Source organism: Melopsittacus undulatus, chromosome 4, assembly GCF_012275295.1.
Source record: "Melopsittacus undulatus isolate bMelUnd1 chromosome 4, bMelUnd1.mat.Z, whole genome shotgun sequence".
NCBI classification, from domain to species: Eukaryota; Metazoa; Chordata; class Aves; order Psittaciformes; family Psittaculidae; genus Melopsittacus; species Melopsittacus undulatus.
In genome coordinates, this window is record NC_047530.1 from 20,916,885 (window position 1) to 20,937,836 (window position 20,952).

General features: G+C 46.9%; 1 protein-coding gene across 1 annotated transcript; it reads right to left on the reverse strand.

Annotated features, from left to right (window-relative positions):
* Window positions 1-13,583: 13,583 nt before the first annotated feature.
* On the reverse strand, window positions 13,584-19,819 carry ZBTB42 (zinc finger and BTB domain containing 42). Its single transcript, XM_034062620.1, has 2 exons — window positions 19,697-19,819; window positions 13,584-18,370 (listed from the first exon to the last, which is right to left on the reverse strand). The coding sequence occupies exon 2, from the start codon at window positions 18,354-18,356 to the stop codon at window positions 16,929-16,931; it is 1,428 nt and encodes a 475-aa protein (XP_033918511.1). The 5' UTR covers window positions 18,357-18,370; window positions 19,697-19,819; the 3' UTR covers window positions 13,584-16,928.
* Window positions 19,820-20,952: the final 1,133 nt, after the last annotated feature.

Sequence of the window (20,952 nt, forward strand, 5' to 3'; positions counted from 1 at the left end):
CTTATGATGCAAATACAGATTAACATGATTTTAAACAAAACCAGAACTGCTGCATTATTTCAAGTTCTACAGATAGTCTTGAAGAAAAAAGAAAAAACCCAATGGGGATGAGTATATGAAAACCAAATATTAATACAACTGGTTTCTTTAGGAGCGTGGAGGTGATGTTCCTCTCTAACAAATAGCCAAATGAATATTACTGCCTTGTACCTCAAAGGGTAAAAACTTGACTAGACTCAGCTTGAGGCTGGGGGATAACTCACCTCCTGTCAACATTTGCCTCTAATATACCTTCAAATTAATTGTCATCATACTTTTTATGCTGCCCTCACACAGCTTCTTCCCAGCTGCCTTCTACAAAGAGGTCTGTGGTCATGGCACCCCAATACCAGGGTGGAAGGGCTCATCTGGGCTTGCTAATAACCAGCTGACCCCTTTGTGCTGGAGTTAGGAGCTAGGTTTGGTTTATTTCAGCTTGTTGCACAGTTTTGCACAAGCACAAGACTTGAGGAATCACACAACAGGCCTAGTTTGAGGTTTTTAAGGGATGAAGAGGTAATATAGAAAAGAGCACATCAAGAACCCTTTGTGACCTGGGTTTCCTTCTCCCACCATCCCAAGCTACAAATGTTTCATGCCCTCAATTCAGTTTCTGTGTCACTCTGTCACTTCTTCCAGCCCCAGCCTCAGCAGTGAGGTATGTGGAAGAGCTCAGCCCATGAACCAGACCCTGCTCTATCTCCCTACCCTGTTCTGGTGCTCCCAAACACACACAAAGCCCACTTTGGCTGAAACTCAGTTCATGCAGGGAGCATATCCACACTGTTTCACCTTGTTCTGTCTGCACTTTCTGCACAGCATGGAAGCTCTTCCTAGGTGGGTCTGCATAGCCAGGTGCCACGGGTAACATCCCATCTTACTGCTGGGAACAGCAGAATTATCCTCCATTTCACAGGACCCAAGACTTCACCCAAATACCTTTTGCTGTTTGTTATTCTACGTAAAAGGGGCTTTCTGTGGGAGATGACGGTAGTGCAGCAGTGACTTCAGCATTATTGGTTCTGCCACAGCCATGAGACAAAAGTTCTCTGCTATTTATGCCTCAAACTCTGGGCAATATTTACTGTATTGCCCTTAATGCATTAGTGAAGACAGTCACTCACATCCTCCTCTTGCCAAGAAGCAAGTTAATTTAATTGGTGATACAATTCAAAGCAGTAGGTGTCTGGACAGACACCGCATCCATCCACACATGCATCAATAAAGACTTAAAAATAGATCATTGATTCCTCTAGACTTGAAATAACACATCTGATTCCAGGAAAGCAAAAGGCCCAGCAGGGACAACCTCAGCCAAAGGGGTGCAATTCAGGGGGTTTGCCTAATGTATCTTCAAGTGGTGGTGGTCAGGTCCTCATGCTCTCCTGGAGCTCATGGCTGGGGAGGGGACACTGAAGATGCTCCGGCAGTGCCAGCACTGCTGTCTCGGCAGGGTTTAGGTGCTGACAAACAGTGGATCAATTATTCATCAGCTAAAAGGCAGACTTCTATTACAACAGATGTTTCTCCGAATGTTTGACACTGCCCATTAACTCACACTTTAATTTTAATTGCTTAACTAATGCCTATGTTCAAGGTTAAATGAGTTTAAATCTTCATTCTTCTCTTGCACCACTTAATATAAGACACCATCCAACCTAACAGGGAAAATGGAGGGAGAAGGAACCCAACCAAGTACTATCTTTGATGGGATACAAACAAGTGGCCAGTGAATCCTCTGTGCGCCTGCCCCAGGGGTAGGCATATCACTCATAACTGGTTTTCTTTAAAGCAGAGGAATGATCCCTCAGGTTGAAGGTGGCCATGGGCTGGACCTGAGACCACAGTCAGGATGGAGGCATCATGCAGTGAGCAACCACGCTAAAGCCAACACAGAGAGGAAGTGCCTGCTCAAGAAGCTAGGAAGTACTCTTTTCAGACACACTGTTTACATAGCCTCCAAACTGTGAACTCAAAATATGTGAATAATTTCAGTTTGCAAGTTGCAGCGGTGTTGGCCTGGCATGGTGCACCTAGGCTTCCTCCTATACATATTTATAGCCCATCTGAAGAGTAGAGTTTGCTGGCCAAATGGAGAAGGAGCTCCCAAGGAAGAAGAGAGCTTCACCTCCCTGCCTAGGGAGGCAGGGAGGGATTAATCTTCGAGTATATGGCCCCGAAGAAATTCTGCGCTGCAGGGCAGAGGATGCAATCCCTGCCTTGCTGCTGCCGTTGCATCCTTCTGGCTGATTTCTCCACTCGTTTTGTACCAGGCAGGACTACACAGCTGGTGCTCAGCATCTTGGTGTGATCACAAACACATTAATTTCTACAGCATGTGTAGCTACAGTCTTGCTATCTGCCAAGGCAGTAAAAACCATGCATTTTATCTCTACAACTTGGTACCCACAAAGAACAAACAATGCAGATGCTGCTAATGCCATGGAAAGAAGCATGCTCCTGTCCCCTCACTGCTTCTCACCACAGGCACTAGAGCATCCCCACAGTGGTACCCATCTTCACTGCCAGGATCAGTACACTGAAGTCACACTAGAAGGAAACATATGGACGCACCCTGGAGGGGCCACATCACCAGACAGGAAGCTTTTCCTCAGCTCAGACAAACTCGCATCTGTTGATGTAACTCAAGAATAAGTCGCACCATTTTTCCCGCAGAGCCCATGGATTTAGTTTGGATAGTTCAGATCTGCTCCCCACAAACAGATTGCCTGTACCAGTGGGAATAACAGAAGAGGGAGCACCAGACTCAGCCTCCCCAGCCTGGGGAGCAGCAGCATCACAGCACTCCCATCTCAGGATAGAAACTTGACACACATGGTCAAGAAAAACACTTCATAGTCTGTGTCTCACTACGCTGAGGACATAAGGGAAGGAAAGAGGAAGCAGGCAGAAGAATAAGTCTATTTTTTCAACATAGAGGAGAGAAGGAAGCATGTCTCCTTCATTTCCGGCTTGCTTTCCTTCCTCTTGTCCCTCTTTCAAAAGGTGAAGGAGTAGAAATTAATAGACATCATTCTTCATGTTGTTCTCAGCCTTCAGGATGTTGATCTAGATACTTCTTGTCTGCTTGTGAATGATTTGGAGACTGAAACGGGAACAAGCATCATACTAGAGCTACAGGAGGCGAGGGCCTGGTCTCTGCTTTGCTGGTGTGGATCTAGCTCACTTCAACCATTGCAGCCAAACCAGGCTTTAACACTGCATTCTGCCAGGATTTTGTAAAAACCCTTTGGCTACACCCCTCACTCAGACTCAGGAAACCTATTCCCCATTTTTTGTTCCAGAAACATTCAAGGTCAAGTAGAATAGGGCTCTAAACAGACAGATCTAGTTGAAGATGTGATTGCAGGAGGGTTGAAACTAGATGACCTTTAAAGGTCCCTTCCAATCCAAACCATTCTGTGATTCTATGATTCACCAAGGAGGTTATAACCGGTTGCTTCATTGCCATCATGCATCAGCCACTGCTACAATCATGACCTAGAGTACGCCAAGGCCTGGTTGTCCGTGTGTGAAAAGGGAAAAACATCAAAGGGTATCAGCCTGTCCCCCTTTGCCACAACCAACATTACACCACAGCTGTTAAAACTAGGGCTGGCTATGGTTAAACATCCTTTGGGTCCCAGGGACAGTTTGGCACAAGAAGAGATGCTTCCTCCTTCCTGCCAGAGTCTCCTGCACCCTAAATTGGTACTGAGACAGCTGAAAGCCTGTGACCTTTCAATTTCACATGCAACAGAACATTTCCCAGCCCTTCTTCCTAGCTAAGCAATTACAAAGTGGAACAAGCCTCTTTAGCTTAGCTTCTAAACTGAAAAGAAGTTCTTAGGTTTTTAATTTCTTCCCCCCTCAAGCAGGCTCACGAGGCCATCCACTCATTTGATTTTGGCTCCAGCTCAGCAGCGTTTGGTAGTGACAACCATCAATCCTGCCAGACAGCCGATGGCACAGCCTGCTAGGAGTGGGCGATCTCAATTTTCTGCAGCTACACTGCAATTTGCGTGGCGGCTCAATGCTAGCTGGCAGGCAGCCGGGTGCTCAACATCCTCCTCCCACCCAGAAAGGTGTCTCTGCAGAGCAAGGTGCCGGGGCTGCACCATGGCTGCCAAGACCACGGCATGAACTGTGCCAGTCCTGCAAATAGATGCCGGATCTCAGAGCTGTTAATCCTACACATTTTGGCATTGCAAAGTTCACCACTGAGATTGATTTTTTCCCCCCACCCACCGAGTCCAGCCTGAGTGGTACCAAGTTTAATTTTATGGATGTGTCAGTGCAGCCCAATTTTTGGCAGGAAAGGGGAAGGTTGCACCAAGCACCACTAATGTTGAGGTCTGATTACCAGCTCACCCCTAGCCTTTGGTGAATATCGGATTTCTGAGTGCAGAAGTGAGGATTTCATTCTTTGTTCTTGAACTCATTCTTTCCATCCCAGGGGCCAGTGGAATGTAATCTCTCCAGATGCCAGCACCTCTTAGGAAATTGTAATATAGCAGCTATGTACTGTAAGTGGCTTATTCATACATGGAGAAAAGAATAGTAATATCCTTGGGGGACGGTTTTGAAACAGCACACGGTGACACAATCCTGGGGACAGGCGGGATTTGCTTCAGCTGCGGATCTGTCCCCAGACACACTCATTTTCAAGAGGAAAGCAGAGCTGGCATTTCATATTTTACTCTTGGTTTGTTTAAAGTCTTTTCTTGCTGTTTGAAACCACCAGTGCTTCCTTCCTGGGGAGGGAGGCAATGCTTTTAGGGTTTCTGTAAATAATCAGAGCCAGAACAATTGGTTGAGTAAATTATCCTGTCCGCTGACACTAACAGACTCCACCGAGCTACTAGGAACTTGATCAGCTTTTTTCCCCTCTTTCTACTGTTATAATAAAATAAAGATTTGCCAAAAGTCTGTCTTTGGAGCAAAGCAAAAGAAACGCCTCACGGAGAGCAATTCCAAGGAGCATTCTCAAAGCTCACATTGACCAACTCCGAATTAAGAGGTTTGTTGAGAAGAAAAGGCATGCAGGAGAACAAGGGAGCCCAAAGAGCCAACTGACAGATTACCACACAACAAAGCTAAAAGGGAACTCCAAACCCTGCCAGCACGGCTGCCCGCAGACCCTGCCAAGAGCCAGATGCTGCCATGGGGATAATATCCTCCAGGGCTGCAGAACCGGGCGCTTCTCAGCCTACCAAGCTGAGGACAAGGGGATGGAGGGGCAGCTGTACACTTCAATCCCATCATGTCTGCAAGAAAAAGCCTGGAGAGAGGCATAGGTAGGTCTTGGAGTGGGGACAAAAGGAAAATAGACCCCAGGATCCCAGGGTATCTGCTTCTCACACAGAAACTGCTTTGGGAATGGCAGGGAGGAGGAAGCTGCAAAACATATTCTGAGATCTTCTGGGTAGTGTCTTCCCTCCTCATGCAAAGCAAACACACACTCGCAGCTACGGGATAGCAAACAGGTCAGGCAGGGGAAGAAATGACACATAAGCAAGGGAATAACCAACATGCTTTACAGAATTAGGAACCAAACTGCACATGTTCGGGATCTCAGTGCTCACCCTGCTCCAAGCAGAGTTTTATGAGTAACCAGCTCCGATGGCTCTGTAGCTGGGTTATGTGGAGAAAAGGGCGAGTTAACACAGACACATTGGTGTTAACATTACCCTTGAATGGAAGTAGCATAAACACAAAATATTTGTTTCACTGCTACTGTGCAACATCTGTTCCCAATGACTTACTCATTCTCCACTCTCCCTCCCTCAGGGTTTCAAAGTACACAAGGAAAAGGGAGAGGCTTGCAGGTAGCTGAAGCCGCTGTGCCTGCTTGGAAGTTGTGCAACATCAGAGCCCGTTCAACAGCCTTTACATGGGCAAAAGTCTGCACCACTGCAATGGAGTTTGCCCCACAGGGCAGGGCTTTGCAAGATATGGCCAAAAACACAGACACTTTCCGTGGAAAGTGCATTGTATTTTCTGTATTTTCCATCAGTGGGGATGGCAAACCTGAAGAATACCAGTGAAAGGCTGCAGATCTATTACTCTCCCGAGCAGATTTATGAAAGAAAAAAGGAAAATGTTAAAAAAGAAATTAATCATAATTTAAACACACATTCTAAAACCGACTGCATCAGCCAGCTTTGGCTGCAGTGCCAAAAGCCAGAGACGCAGTGAGAGCTCTCACTACATCTATTTTTCTTCTACAGAACCCTTTAACACCAGAGAGTTGTAAAAGCTCAGGGAGTTTGTGCCAGGTCATGATGTGGAGACAGGCTCTCCCAGGGAAACTCCTGGCGCTGACATTTTAGCAACAAGGCTTTCAGATATGTCAACTTTAGAGGAGAATTAAGAGATACAGATATCATGACTGTGCGTGAGATCATCCTGAGGGACAAATTCGGGGTTTGTAGTTACATTCCCCATAACCTCACTGCACTCCCCTGTGCTCCATCAACTGCACACAGCCGCATGACATACCCTGAAGATCCAGTAAACAGAGAAAAACACACATAAAGAGGTGTATTTTGAAAAACCATTTTCCAAGATAAATCTCCTACATTTCCCTATTCTAAAAGCAGTTGACTTTTTTTGCTGCATTTGAAATAAGTGAGACAAAAAGCCAGAACTTCTGTTTTGAAGGTGAATAATAAAATATTGCAGGAACTTGCCAGTATGCTACCAGAGGCACAGTAAAACACTGCAAGAATGTCACTGGGCTCACTTCACAACAGTGTTCAGTGAGTTTTGGCATCTTCTGATGTTTGCAAATACTGAAGAACAAAGTGTTGTCTGATCTTTTACATTGTAGTTTTACAAGCAGCAAGGCTTAAAAAAAAACTTAAAAAACCCCAGTAAACCAGGTGGCTTTTCTTGAGGAAAGTCTCAGGTGACATTTCAGGCTAATTTTAGAGGTAGCAAAAGTTTCTGATTCTGCTGATGCTGAGGAGTTAAACACAGCACTCAGGAAGTACTGCAGTTTCTCTGCCCCATTGGATCTCAGTGTTCTACCAAGAACCAGAGCATCTCAGCCCCATTAGCACCAGCAACAAGAAGCAGCAGTGCTATTACAATCACTTTCAGGTAAGACCACAGCCCAGAGCCCTGTGCTTTTATCCAAAACCAATCACCACTTTTGTGTTCAAGTTCAGCGGTGCTGGATTCCTCCCTCCCCAAAACTGTCTTCACCCACTAGTGCAAAGCCTGTCTCTCATCTTCACTGTCCCTTTGGGCAAGTCTTGCCCTTGCAGGAGGAGATGAAGAATCACCTGCAGGCACTGCTGGCTGCATCCTAGGCAATGAGGCACTCTGTAAGGTTGAGCACAGCAGTTCAAGTCCCAAAACGCCTGAAGCTCTGCCTGCATCCCTCATGGGCAAGCACTGCCACACCTGACTTACCGCACTGAGCAGGATCACTGGCTCCAGCTCCTTTCCTTCCCCAGCTTTTAGAAGGCTCAAACAAGACAACGTCAGGTGCTTGAGGCTGTACCACCTATGGATATGTGGAACCAAAGAGAATTCAGTGCTTCAGTTTCATGGCATTGAAACTAGGACTGGGTGGCAGCCAAACAGCTCAGCAGAGCTCCTTCAGATCTGCTCCTCAGCTAGAGCAAAACTCAACCCCCTGGGCAAGCTTGAACTTAAGCAATCTTTCCACGCTCCCCAAGAGGCATGCAGCTGAAAGTGTATCTGCCAGGCACAGGAGAAGCACCAGGAGACGATGGTGAGCAGGTATTAATCCCACTTCACATTTCCATCAGCCCAGAGCAGAGCAGAGATATGGACACCTGCAGCACCAAGTTGCACAGACCCAGCAGTCCCTGAGCATCACCACCCCCTTACTCCTCCAGCCGTGATTTTCTCCACCATACTCTCAACATACATCAGCTGAAGCACTTGGATGTCACAGAGCAGAACACAGGAAGGACCATCATGTTCACTACTTCATTCACTTATCAACACCACCACAGGCTACACTGTCCTACACCAGTCCAGCTCCAGTCTAATGGGTCTCACAAGGTTAATAACCCCTGGTGTAGCCTGGTCCCTGCCCCTCTTTTCCTAGCACGATGTATCTGAACACCATCCTTTTGAATTAATGTGAGAGAAATTACTTTCATTAGTAAGAGGCTAATGGGGTTATTTCTGAAGTCAGAATCAGAGGTTCAGTTTGAAGGCTCCAAGAAATGGAAGGCAATCATGCTTGGGTTTTTTTCCCTAAAAATTTCAGTGTTGTTCATTAAAAAGAGATCAAAATTTTACCTGAAGCAAAAGGCTAAGACAAGCCCTAGGAGAACACAGCCCACATTTGGCCAAGCAGAGGCTGGCCCCTAACAGCTTCCTAAAGAACAAACACAGCACTGAAGTCTTACCCTTGCACATTTTGCAGAAGGCACTTCTGCGTGCATTGACCCAATGGCCCACTTCTCATGCTGCCCACTTACAGACAGCAGAGTTTACAGCCTGGGGCCTCCTGTACCTTCCTGGCCATGAAAAAAAAAACACCCACGGGATATTAGGATAAGCTCATTCTGCAGTCTGGCTCCTTTACCCAAGACTTCAACCAGGTCTGGTTTGTAAATTGGGTCAGTTCCCCACAAAAGCCCAGTTCTACAGTTCAGTCATCACGCTGCCAGGAGAGCCTCCTTCCCTATCCACCTGAAAAGACAAAAGCATCAGATCATCGTGTGGGCTAGACATCAGGGAGAGAAAAAAAGTCTTTACAGGCTACGTAAGGGACAGATGGGTGCCATGTCACATTGCCTGAGGAAGTTCTCATGAGCAGGTTAGATGCATATTTGTCAGGTAAAACTAACAGTGAGTTGGCCCTGCCCAAGAACAAGATGACAGACTAGATGCTCAGACAAGGTCTCTTCCTTTCCTCTTCCAATGATTTTGTGTACATTCTTTGCCAGCAACAGGGTGAAAGGGGTTGCTTACAAAACATTTTCAGAAACAGAACTGTTAGATGTGTAAGAACTTATCTAAGAAAATTATAAAAAGGAAGCCAGCTAGAGCAATCTCATCATCTGTCTTCTGACAGCTGATTAGATATCAGAAGGGTTGAAATGCTAGTCACGGCGACTACTCCTAGCCTACCAAAACTAAGATACTTTAAGTTCATTTACAAAGTAAGGGAGATAGACGCTTCTGCTCCTACAAATGTCATTAGCCCTCCATAAAATAAAGATAGCTTCTGGTACATGAGAAATATCACAACTCATTCCTGGTCCTTGTTCAGTGCCCATTGCCATAACCTATCACACAGATGTGATGGATTTTCTGAACACAAGATCTATTAGGTTTCCTGCCAGAGGCTCAAATGTGTACAGGCTTTCAGAACACCTTACCAGGTAGTTACTTTTTATACTGACTCAGTATTTGCCAGCAGTCACTGCCAAGCATTAGCTCTAGTCTTACTGATAGGTTGGGAAGTCAGTACTCCTAATGAAATTCTTTGTATTACCTGGGAGATCACACACTCTTCCCACCCTCCATCCTGAAGCAAAACTCAAGCAATTGTCACACTCAAGGACCTACCAGACCTACCCCAAAGCAAACAAATGGAATTTGTGATACCAAAGGCAGAATTGGCATCACCCTTTCTGTCCTTCTCGTGCAACCCAGCCCAGCCCCACACAGCATTTGTCTGCAAAACCCTGACGGACTGGAGCTGCCTTATTGCTCACGGGAGAAATCAGACCCTTATTTCTTGCACTTCTGAGTCCAAGCTCTCTCGCTGTGACCTTGGGAACAAAGATGGCAGTGTCTCATTCTCATCTTGTGCCAGCCAGGAAGCCCAGAGCCTGCCAAGCGCCAGCTAGACATCACCGAACATCACAAAGTGCAAGAGAGGTTCTTCCCTTCCACAGCCAAAGCCAAAACAGCCATTTGATAATTAACCACCTGGATCAAGCCAGACAAGCCATGACTATGAAGGTGAAGACCGCTGTGCTCCCCCACACACCCTGTGCCCTGCAAGGCAGCCAGGAGGAGGTTAGGGGCTGACCCCAGACCTTGCTCGCAGACACAGCGGCAGATGTGCTGGGCTTCCCCACAGTCTCCCCCTTGCCTGGCAGATGCTGGCCTCTCTGGGAAAGCGCTAAATGGATTCTGCTGAATCACTGCAGCAGATGGTTTGTAACACCACCTGGATAGCACAGAAAAAAAAGAGAGATAAGGAAGGTTGGGGAACAGAAAGTACTGTGTGTGAGGGCTAAGTTATCCTCAGGGATAAATAACCTATGGATAAGGTCGTAATATGAACTTTTGTTTCCCCAAATTCCTATGTTATTAAGACTTACACCATCCTTTTCCTAACAATTCTGTCCCAAGGCCTACAAAACATATTCCTTCAAAACTCATTTGGAAAAGCCTTCAAAACCCCTTGGGATGCCAGAGCCCACCTTCTGCCACTGAAAAATGCTGGCAGTACTGCCCAGCACAGGCTGCCTTGGCTGGCAGCAGCACCAACCCTTATCCCTGCCTGTGCCAAAGTTGTCTTACTGGAGTAGGGCACATGCAAGGTTGATGCATATAATGAGCCCCCAAAATCTTAACAGGGGACTGGGAGACATGTGTGTTGGGGTTTTTGGTTTCACTTCGGGGGTGTATTAGGGGTGCTTGTTTTGTTTTCAAGCCAGGTTGGCAAGTACTTTACTTTTGTGCAACAGATCATTTTGAAAGGGCAGGGGAGCCAGCTGTGTACAGAAGCATGCAGCTGTAGAAGAGGAAACAACAAACAGGAAACAGGTAACAATAACCAATGCATTTGTTCACTCTCCTCCTGTTAAACAGCATTCACAATGTTTTATTTTCTTTTTCTTTATTTGGGATGAAAGGAGCTGATCAGAAAGAGAACAGAGGGCTACGGTAAATACACAGAAGCTGACCACTTGGAAAGTGCTCAGCATCCTTCCGCAACGGTTCGTCCCCACATACAAAAAGTAAGAAACCAGGATCCCTCGGTGCGGCTGCTGTGAAAGACACCGCTGCACAAAGCTGCTCAGTCTGCGGCACTTTCAGCCAGGTCTTCCCCAGCACAAAACACGGAGTAATCTGAGACAAAATGTTCTCTAGGCAGGTCAGTCATAGCCCTGCTCACAATTACTCCTCCTCCCAGGACAAGGCGTTTTCACACACCAACTGCACCATAGGCTTGCCTCCATTTCACTTGAGCCCAGCTTTGTCCTACGTAGGCTGTTTTTGTTGGGTCACACCTGCCATTAGTTTCCTCAGATAACAGCTGCTGCTTCATGTTGTCTGTGTGCCTTGCTCAGCAGAACATCGCAGAAAGATACGGGCAAGCGAAGCTCAGGGTAGCACGATCCAGCCCTGGGCACCAGCAGAAGCTGGATGGCAATGGTACTACCAACAAGCTAGGCAATGCAAAGACCCCTTTACCCCTCCACTGCACCTACTTCTCATGCGGGACCTCCCTCATTAACATGCCTGGAGGTTTATTTCACCTGCAAGAATCCAATTTAAGCAGTAATTATGGTCCATCTACACAGTGCTTCCCACAGCGTAGGGTCCAGCTGCACCATGGACCTTACCTGGTGACACCCCCATGGGTTAGCATGAACTCTTTTCAGCAGTCAGGAGGCACTCAGCCCAAACCCATGCCCCACTATCCAAGCTAAGAAAAATCCATCCCTTTGTGATCTTCAGCTGCATGGTGGCATTCAGTGACACACAGCCAGATGCACCCAGATATCCACAGCCACCCCTGTGAATACCAAGGACAGACCACCTCCAGAAGGCACTTGAATCTTCAAAACAAAAGCTAAAAATAAATAAAAGTGTTTCACAACACCCATCCCAAGGAGAACCAGGCTCTGCAAGGGTGGCAGGAACCCAAGCTGCTGGCATTGGTAGGACTGACCCTTGCCAACCTAAGGAGCCCGTTCCGAGCTGTAATCCTGGAAGATGACAGCCCTTGCAGCCTGGGGTTTGGACAGCAGATGCTCCAGGGGGTCACCCCTTTTCCCATAGGGAAGGGCAGAATCATTCCCAGCATACCCTCCAGCTGGCAGGCAGGAAACCCTGCCCAGAGGGATCCCATTGCTCAGTCAGTACATACACACCCCACACCCCCCTTTCCAGTATCCGCTTAGTGGTTTCTTCTCAAAGCTTTTTATATTTCACATTCCTAAGATTTAATTATGTTATCAGAACAACAGGCATGAGGATTTGGAGTGCCAGAATTCACATTAGCAATTGCTATCAACAAAGAAAATGGGCACAGCATGCCCATGCCAGAGTAGATGTGGGCTGCTCTCCTCAATCCACTCACAGTTATTTATAGACTATTTGCAAGACAGCCACCTCCCAGGTTTAGCTTCAAGCTTACTTCTTTCTGAGCACCCTCTCCCTCAAAGAAAAGCTTTTTGCTCCCCTCTTCCGTTGCACAGAACCCAGATTTGGATGCACTGGGTGGGGGGGAGGCAAGGGAACAGAACACATTTGAATGTTCTTTCATACATTGACAACAGGAGGAAAAAGTGAAAATGGAGTGCACAAATAAATAGCTGTGGGGACACCCACCCCCTCAATGGTAGAGATTTTAAATATATATACATTTCTAGTTTCTAACATTTTAGCACATCACAGTAGTACTGCTGTGCATCTCCAGCAGCTTTCCACCCTCCCTGCAGACAGGGATTGAGGCATTACCTCTGCAATGCAGGACATCTCCTTGAACATACCTACCTTTTTTGAGACAGTGGCAAAGCAGCAGCCACACAACAACAAGACGGGAGAGAGCTGTGCCTCCACATCAGCATTAACTGTGATTTACCCATCCTTCAACCAGCACCATTTCCAGGCAGCCTGATTCTGCCAGGATCCTTCACCTCCAAGTAATTAAGAAACATAAGACGCAGTGCACATAGTACAGGTGCAAACCTACCCAGCAGCTTATTTTTCTCCCATGAGGAGCAGCTGGCAGACACCTCCAGTATTCTTCCCCATAATCCCAGCTCCTGCTAAAGTCAACCCAAGTTTTAACATGGATGTTAGCAGGAGTTGGGTCAGATACCAGCTCTTCCAAGCCTGGGAGAGATTTCTTAAGAGATCTCACTTAAGAAAACCCCCTCACCCAAGTTAGCTGACATGGCTTTGGTCAGCCAGTCCTCACACACCACATCACTGCATTCACAGGCTTGTCACCTGGTCCCCAGCAGTCGTCTCTGGCTGCAAAACAGCATTGTCAGGGCAGGGGTGATCCAAAGCTCACTTGGGGCATCAGAGGGAGAGCCCCGAAACTCTGATTAAAATGCAGGTGTGGTACAGGTTCTAGTCCTGTCCAAGGAAATGCTCGGTCACGCTCTGACTGAGATAAAGCAGCTCCTCACATGGCTAAAATCCCATGTGGCCCTGAAAAAGAAAAATTATTAGAGTACATAGTAGTTTTACAAACCACAGCACAAGCCACCTTTAAAATATTAGTAATAATAATTAATAATAATAAACACCCAAACACCACACCCCTTCTGCTAAAGGGGGCAGAAGGAGGCTCAAGCTTACAACTCAAGCACGTTTTATTTTGTGTAAATTTATAAAGACAACAATCCTAGTCACGATTGTCACATTGTACAGCACATACCAATACAGTTGCAAACAGAACTCCACGCAAAACTAAGCGCTAACAGTAGCCTGAATCACTCTTCCTGCGATTGTCGTATCTAGACTAACAGTATTACGCTAACACTGAGGAAAAAATAGTTCACTATAAAACAGTGATAGAATGCTTTTATAAAATATATTCCATTCCAATAGCTTTTCTACATACTGTATACTATAAAACTCTCCCACAAAAATTAGTGTATTTAAATATACATATTTAATCTGAACTGCACCGAGATTAAAAACAATTAAAAATATCAATGATTTTTTTTACATTAACTTCACAGTATTTGTTTGTAGTAGAAGTCAAATCCAGTGTTTAAAATGCAGAGCAGGACTGTTCTCTACAGAGACAGTAACTGCCCCACAGTGAAACAGTTCATGAAGAGACAAGTGTAAGTGTGCCATGTTTTCAGCACTTCTCTGTAGACTCATGAACCATTTTGAAAACATGCTCCGAGCTATTGCAACTTAAAAATAAGAGAGACACACAGAGAGATAGCCAAAAAAGTCACCTTAAGAACAAAAATAAGTGCAAACATTCTTTTACTTTAGAAATTCAAGCTATGAGGAGTGGGAACACAAATACCAGACTATGAGAACAGTGTGTCCATGATGTAGTCAAGAACGAGAAAGTCTTTTTTTTCCTTTAAAAAAAAACAAACCCACAACTTTTGCCCCATATTCGCTGCAGTACAGAGCATGCTCATAGCATCAGTTTTAAAGAATTACTTCTATACTAAGATCAGACACAAACTCATTTCAACTTTTTCCTGCTCCATATGCTAATTATGTTCTTATGGCACATCCTATTTTATGATCTTCTAAAAAAAATAATAAAAAAATAAAAAAAACAGTAATTGAAGACTGAAATGCAAAACAAGAATGCAAAATTAAGATTACCAGCTTCAGTAATGCTGACTCTACATTAAACTTATTACATGTTGTTCAACATGCAAAACCCATCGTTACAAAATTTAAAGTGAAGTGTAAATTAACTAGTTTTGAAATAGATTAACAGTAATAATCCCACTTCAAAAAAAAAAAAAAACAACCACCAACAACAAAAATCTAATAAATACTATATCAAGTATTTTCAGGAGAAAAAAAATAACTTAATTTTAGTAGAAAGAAAAATAACTTAATTTTAGTAGATTTTGTTCAGTGCTATTTCCAATCACAGCAAAAAAGAATAAAAAAAGAAAAAACTGATTAAGTAGAATAAGACCACAGTACCAAAGCCACTTATGCTCAAGATACAGTACTCTCCCACAACTTTCATATGTAACAGGTTCAGCAAAAATATTTTACAGTTAAGAAATTAGAATGAAACCCCAAAATCTATAAATAGAAGCAAAATTTCACATTACATGTACATTCATATTTTAAGAGATGAATAACAAGAGGAGGCTGTAACAAGTATATCCTGATTTTCTTTAAGAGAGGAAGTACTTATTTAAAATTAAAAAATACATCCCATATTATTTATGTAGGTAGTGCTCACTTTATGGACCAGAGGGGGAAGGCATTGGGGAGTTTCTTCTTCATAAGATGAAATACAGTATTTTAAGCACAACTTTTTTAATTAACCTATCTCAGTGCTTCAAATTAATATTAAAACAAATGCTTAAGTTTCACAAAAGAACCTCAGGAGTGTCAGGAAAGCTGGTGAGGCAATGCTAACACAGCAGAACGACATTCAAAACCTCAGATACTATTATTATTACTATTTTTCAGTCCCATGTACATGTACCTTGAACGCGTAATTTGACTGGAAGGGAATAATCTGGTATTTACCAACATGCACAGACCAAAGGATGCTCTATTAGGCAAGTAATTCAGTTATTTAGACTAAAACTGGTTATAGTTAGAAGCAGCCTCAGTTTACAAACAAAACTGGAAAAAAACCTCAAACAAACCAAAACCCAACACCTGAAAATACCCCCAAAATCTCCCCTGAAAAGATGGGACATGAGGGAAAATGCTGGGCCATGTCTTCGCTCCAGCGGTTTATCTTCAGTGTCCCTTCGAAACACCGGCAATTGCACAGAATTTGGTGCAGAGGAAATCACCAACTTCATAAAAAAATAAAATAAAATACAATTTCAAGCTGCTGATGTTAGTATAGCAGCAAACTCCCCGGACAAGACAGCACGGCACCTTCTAACACACATAGTATGAGTTACCTTTTACTACAAAACCCCAGGCGTCCCGTAGTGAGAGGAGTTATTTAACTGCTGTAGGGCTGCTGTCTCCCTTAGGGGAAACGGGATGAGCGCCTGGGTATTGATATGGGAATGGTAATATTCACATACTATATGATTTTTCTTATGTCCTAGTGTGCATCCTTCTACATTTCAGGAGTGAATATGCTGCAGACAGAAAGGATTTTTCCATTCACATTCTATATTCAAAAGCAGCTTTTCAGTAGGTCAGCCCAGGGAGGAGGAGGATGGGTGGGGAGAAGAAATTTCAGTCAAGTCCCAAGGCAAAACCTTCGCATTCAGACTTCAGGAGCAATGCAGAACTATTCTACTGTAACAAAGAGAATAAAAATGACCAGTACCAAAGATGCAGCCAAGAATCCTCAACCCCCTTTTATAATTTGGGCCAATTTAACATATTGTCTAGCTCTATAAAATAAGAGTACACCTACTTACTCTGCGATATGCAGACAAGTTTCTCTACACTGAAATGTATTTAAATCATAGTTCATCTCTTTGGATGTTTCTATGCAACACGCAGAGAGCATTAGGAGAGCTTAATGGAATCCAAATTTTTCTCCGGAATTTGCTGATCATCTTTCTTTAAACTAAATTTAAAAAAACCCAAGAAAACAAACAAGCAAACAAAAACCCTGACCACAAAGTGAGTACTCCCAGTGTGAAAACAGATGCTAAATCATTCCAGAATTACTTAGGTCATTTCACATTAATAATGTAACATGGGTGCGCGCAAGAGAAAACCTAAAGGACAGTGCTGGGAAGGGAGGGTGGCAGGGGAAGGGATGGAGAGGTGGAAGGATTGCATTAAAAGGCCGCTGGAGTGTATACCTCTGCATCTTTTAAAGATAATATACCTGAAGTGAATATCACCAAAATAAAATAAGGGGGGGAGGGATAATTCAGATGCTGCCTTTTTTTTCCTGTTTTGTTTAAAAGGGGTTGGGGGAATAACGACATAACCAAAAGTTAAAAAAAGAAATTACAAAAAAAAAAAAAAAAAAAGAAGGATCCCGTGTCTCAAACCACCAAGGACTTTACAAGGCCACAATGAAATTTGCGGATATGTCTGTACAGATCCCCAGACTGCGTGAACCGTCTCTCGCACCACTTGCACCCATGGGGTTTCTCCCTGGTGTGCACAACTGCGTGGCGGCTGAGGTTGTGGGAATACTGGAAGCTCTTTCCGCACTGGCCGCAGGTGTAGGGCTTCTCCCCTGAGTGAGTCCTCTCGTGCCTCTTTAACGTGTACATGCAAGAAAAAGTCTTTCCACAGAGGGTACAAGTGGGGACCGACCCATCGGGGGACAGGCGGGTCCGGGAGCCGTCCTTGTCGCGGAAGTGAGAGCTCAGGTGCAGCTGAAGGATGTGCGGGCTCGGGAACACCTTGCTACAGAGGGGGCAAATGCAGATATGCCCCGCAGGCACAAGGACACCTGCAGAGATGTCCGCCGAATCCATGTCATCCTCACTCTCATCTCGCTCTTGATCTATATCATCCTCTCGGGCATGAGAGCTGCCATTCCCCGCGAACATGTGTCCTAACCCTGTCACTAGGCTTTTGGCTGAATTCCCAAAATGCTGACTCTCCGGACTCCTGGCTTCGCCATCCTCCTGATCTGACAGCAAGTCTTGTTCATCTTTAACAAGTGGCTCGGTACCCTGCTGCTGGCTGTCGGAAGCCAGCTGTCCAAAGACATAGGAGGGGTGTAAGGAATCTCTCCCCAGCACAGGCTTGAAAGACAAATCCAGCGCGCAGTCCACATCACTCGAAGCCAGGGGATAGTTAACAGACCTTTGGGACAAAGGTCCTGTGGAACTATTGACATTAGCCTTTGTTTTTCCAGCTGCTGTGGCGCACGGTTCTGCCTCTGTCGGCACAGAGCTGACACTTATATGATCAGAGGACCAGGCGGGGTGACTGCTGACCTTTTCTTTGCCTGCTGCTCTCTCATATTCTGCAACGCTGAATTTTTGTTTGTTTCCTGGGTCAAACTCGTGGACTAGGGGCACTCCAGCATCTAGAAAATGCTCCACTTTCTCCAAACCAGCCGCTTCATCATTGATCTTCTCTTCCGAACATAATTCTTTATCTTTCAACTTGCCCTTGCAGACTTTCACAATGTCATACATGTGAAGGTAGCTAGCTGCAGCCAGCACATCTTCCACCGGGAGACTGTTGAATTCCAGCTTTCCCTCGTACATGAATTCGAGCAGCAGGCTGAAGGCTGGGGCTGTGACAATGTCACTGTTCAGATGCACAATATCCCTTTTGTCTAACTGGTCCCTGTAGAAAAGATGGAAGTACATACTGCAAGAGGCAAGAACGGCTCTGTGAGCTCTGAATTGAGCTTCTCCAACTAAAACAGTACAGTCACACAGGAAGCCCTGGTGACGCTGCTGACTCAGACACTGCAGCAACTGGCGGCTATGGTCTGGAAACTCCATTCTTCCTTCATAACCTGTTCAAAACAGGAAAAACTTGAATGCTACTGTAAACTAAAGCCTCCTAGCAGCTGTAACAAACAGATCGGCTTTTTGGTAACACAAGCCAAAGAAACAGCCTTGGAGATAACGTTTACTGTTAATTGTCTGTAATAGTTTTATTAAGGGGGGGGGAACCAACACAACATGCTTCTCATCCTTTCGCACCTGCTCCAAACAGGAAAAACTTGATTGTAAGTAAACAAAAGCTAGTAAAGCAGCAGACCCTCCAACCTTTGTTTCTCCCACTAAGCACTTTAATAAAATTAAGAGCAGGAAAGCGCAAACACAGAGAAGGGGAGAAAAACCACCATAAACTCCCAGGCTGTCCTCCCAGCAACGCTAACTCGGGGCATCTTTTAATAAAGCTTATTACCCACGTCACGCACATGCACACACGCATATTTAAACTTTAGCCTCTATCGTTATGCACCAAATCACAACAAAACGGTCGCGGCCGGAGCTGGAGAAGCGGCGTGTTGGCGGCGGGGGGGGGGGGGGGGGGGGGGGGGGTGTGCGGGGTGCAGCGGCCGCAGCCCCGCATGCGGAAAGGGGAGGGGGGGATAAAGGGGAAAAAAGTTTCCCTTGAAGTTATTAAGAGCCAAGGAGCAAAATCAGCGGCGTGAGGGCAGAGGGAGGTTAGGGCTGAGGCGGCAGCCGGCCACCCGCCGCAGTCGGGCGCTTACCTTCCCGCGGGGCGCGGCGGAGCGGCCGCGGGCGCGGAGCCGGGCGGGCAGGAGGGAGCGCGGGTACGAGTGCGAGCGAGGCGCGGCGGGAGGAGGGAGGCAGGCGGGAGGGAGGAGGGAGGGAGGGAAGGAGGAGTGCTCGGTTTGCTAATTACACCGCAAGCTGGAGAGTCAGCTGCTCTGACTTCACTGCGATGGAAATGCTACCTCCAGCTGTGCGCCTTTTAATGCCATATGTTACTCCAAATCTCGCTACCAGCCAACCACAGCTTGCTGCCTTTTAAAGTTCCAGCAGCCCCATTTATAGCCCGCGATTAAATCCCACAAACTTGCCCCAAGCCCGCCCTCCCCCATATACACTCTCCCCCCCATTCGCACACCCCCCACTTCCAGCCGCAAAGTTTCTCCCCGCAGCCCTCTCCGGTGACCTTCGCCGGTGCCCGGCTCCGCGCAGCGCGGAGCGGGGTTGGGGGGGAGGGGGTGTGGAAACAGACCGCGGAGCCGCTTTCTGGACCCCCCCTCCCTCCCCCGCTTGCAGCCGCGCTCCCTAACTTTGCAGAGAGGACTTTCCCTTGCGGAGGGGGGGCACGGGAGACCGGCCAGCTCACCGCTACTTACCGGCGTGCGACGGTGGGGCTCAGCGTCCGCATGTGCGCAGCGCTCCGCGGGTGCGGCGCGGGGCCAGCGGTGTTGTGGAGCAGGTTGTTAGCCGGCCGCTCTCGCGATACTTTCCCTCCGAGCCGCGGGTGTGTGTGTGTATGTGTGTGCGTGTGTGTGTCCCCGTCTGGTGCACACAATAGCCCCCGCCGCCCCGGCCAGCCCCGCCGGCGGCGGCCGGTGTGCGCTGCCGGCTGCGCCCTCCCCCTCTCCTCCCCCTCCTCCCGGCCGCTGCATTGGCAGCGCCGCCGTCCCGCTCCCAACTCCGCTGCGCCGCCGCGGAGAGGGCGCGTCCGCCCGCCCGCTGCAGCCCGACGTGTCGGGGGGGAGGGGGCTGGCCGCGGAGAGCGGGGCCGCGTCTGCGGAAGGATGGGGTTGGGGGAGGGTGTGAGTGTGGCCCATGCACCGCGGCGGGGATGGGGAGATGGGGCGATGAGAGGTGCTCCCGTGGATTTATCTGTAGTTGAGCGTCAGCTGATAAATACCAGATGCCTACGGATCTTTCAAGATGACCTTTTCGATCGTTGATTTGAATTTTAAATTTTAATTAGCTGTAATCCCATCAAAAGTGAGCGCCTTCAGAGGAAGGGAGCGGAGGGGAGCGGGGACAGGGCCTGGCCGCGGTTCCCCCAGCAGCGCCCGGGGCCAGACCCGGCCACCGCAGGGATCTGCCGCTGAACTCCGGTTGCCGGAGTCCCGGAGCCTCCGCGGGACGCTGGAGCGTGGCGGACGGCGGGAATGCGCTGCGGAGATGCGCTGCGGGGGGTGTCCCTGGAGGCTCCTGCCGTGGCAGCGCTGGAGTGGCGGCAGGCGTGAAGCAGCGGGTTGGGGGTCCCGGTCGAGGTTGGTGCTCAGGATTTTGCTGTCCTTGAGAAGGAAAAGGGACGAGTTTGGGAGTCCTGTTGGGTCTGGGGGGAGCGGACTGATGGGGTCACTTCAGACCTCCCTGCGAGCACCCTACGAGGTGTAGGTCAGAGTCACTCTCCCATGTCTTAGCCACCAACGAGTAAAGCAGGGAAACTCCTTTCCCTTCCTTCCCCTGGGTTGCCTTGTCTAGATCTTAATATCTGCAGGATAGCAGCTTTTTGCCTTTTTTTTTTAGTATGTTTTATCCAATGCACAATGGTAGTGTCAGCACCTTAATGCATCAAGTTATCAACTGGTACATTTGTTAGTAACTTAATCCTGGGTTTGGTTATTTTATCTTTGGACAGTTT

What these genes read in the sequence shown, in the direction of transcription:
- ZBTB42 (XM_034062620.1), bottom strand. Translation starts at nt 18,356, where the DNA reads ATGGAGTTTCCAGACCATAGCCGCCAGTTGCTGCAGTGTCTGAGTCAG.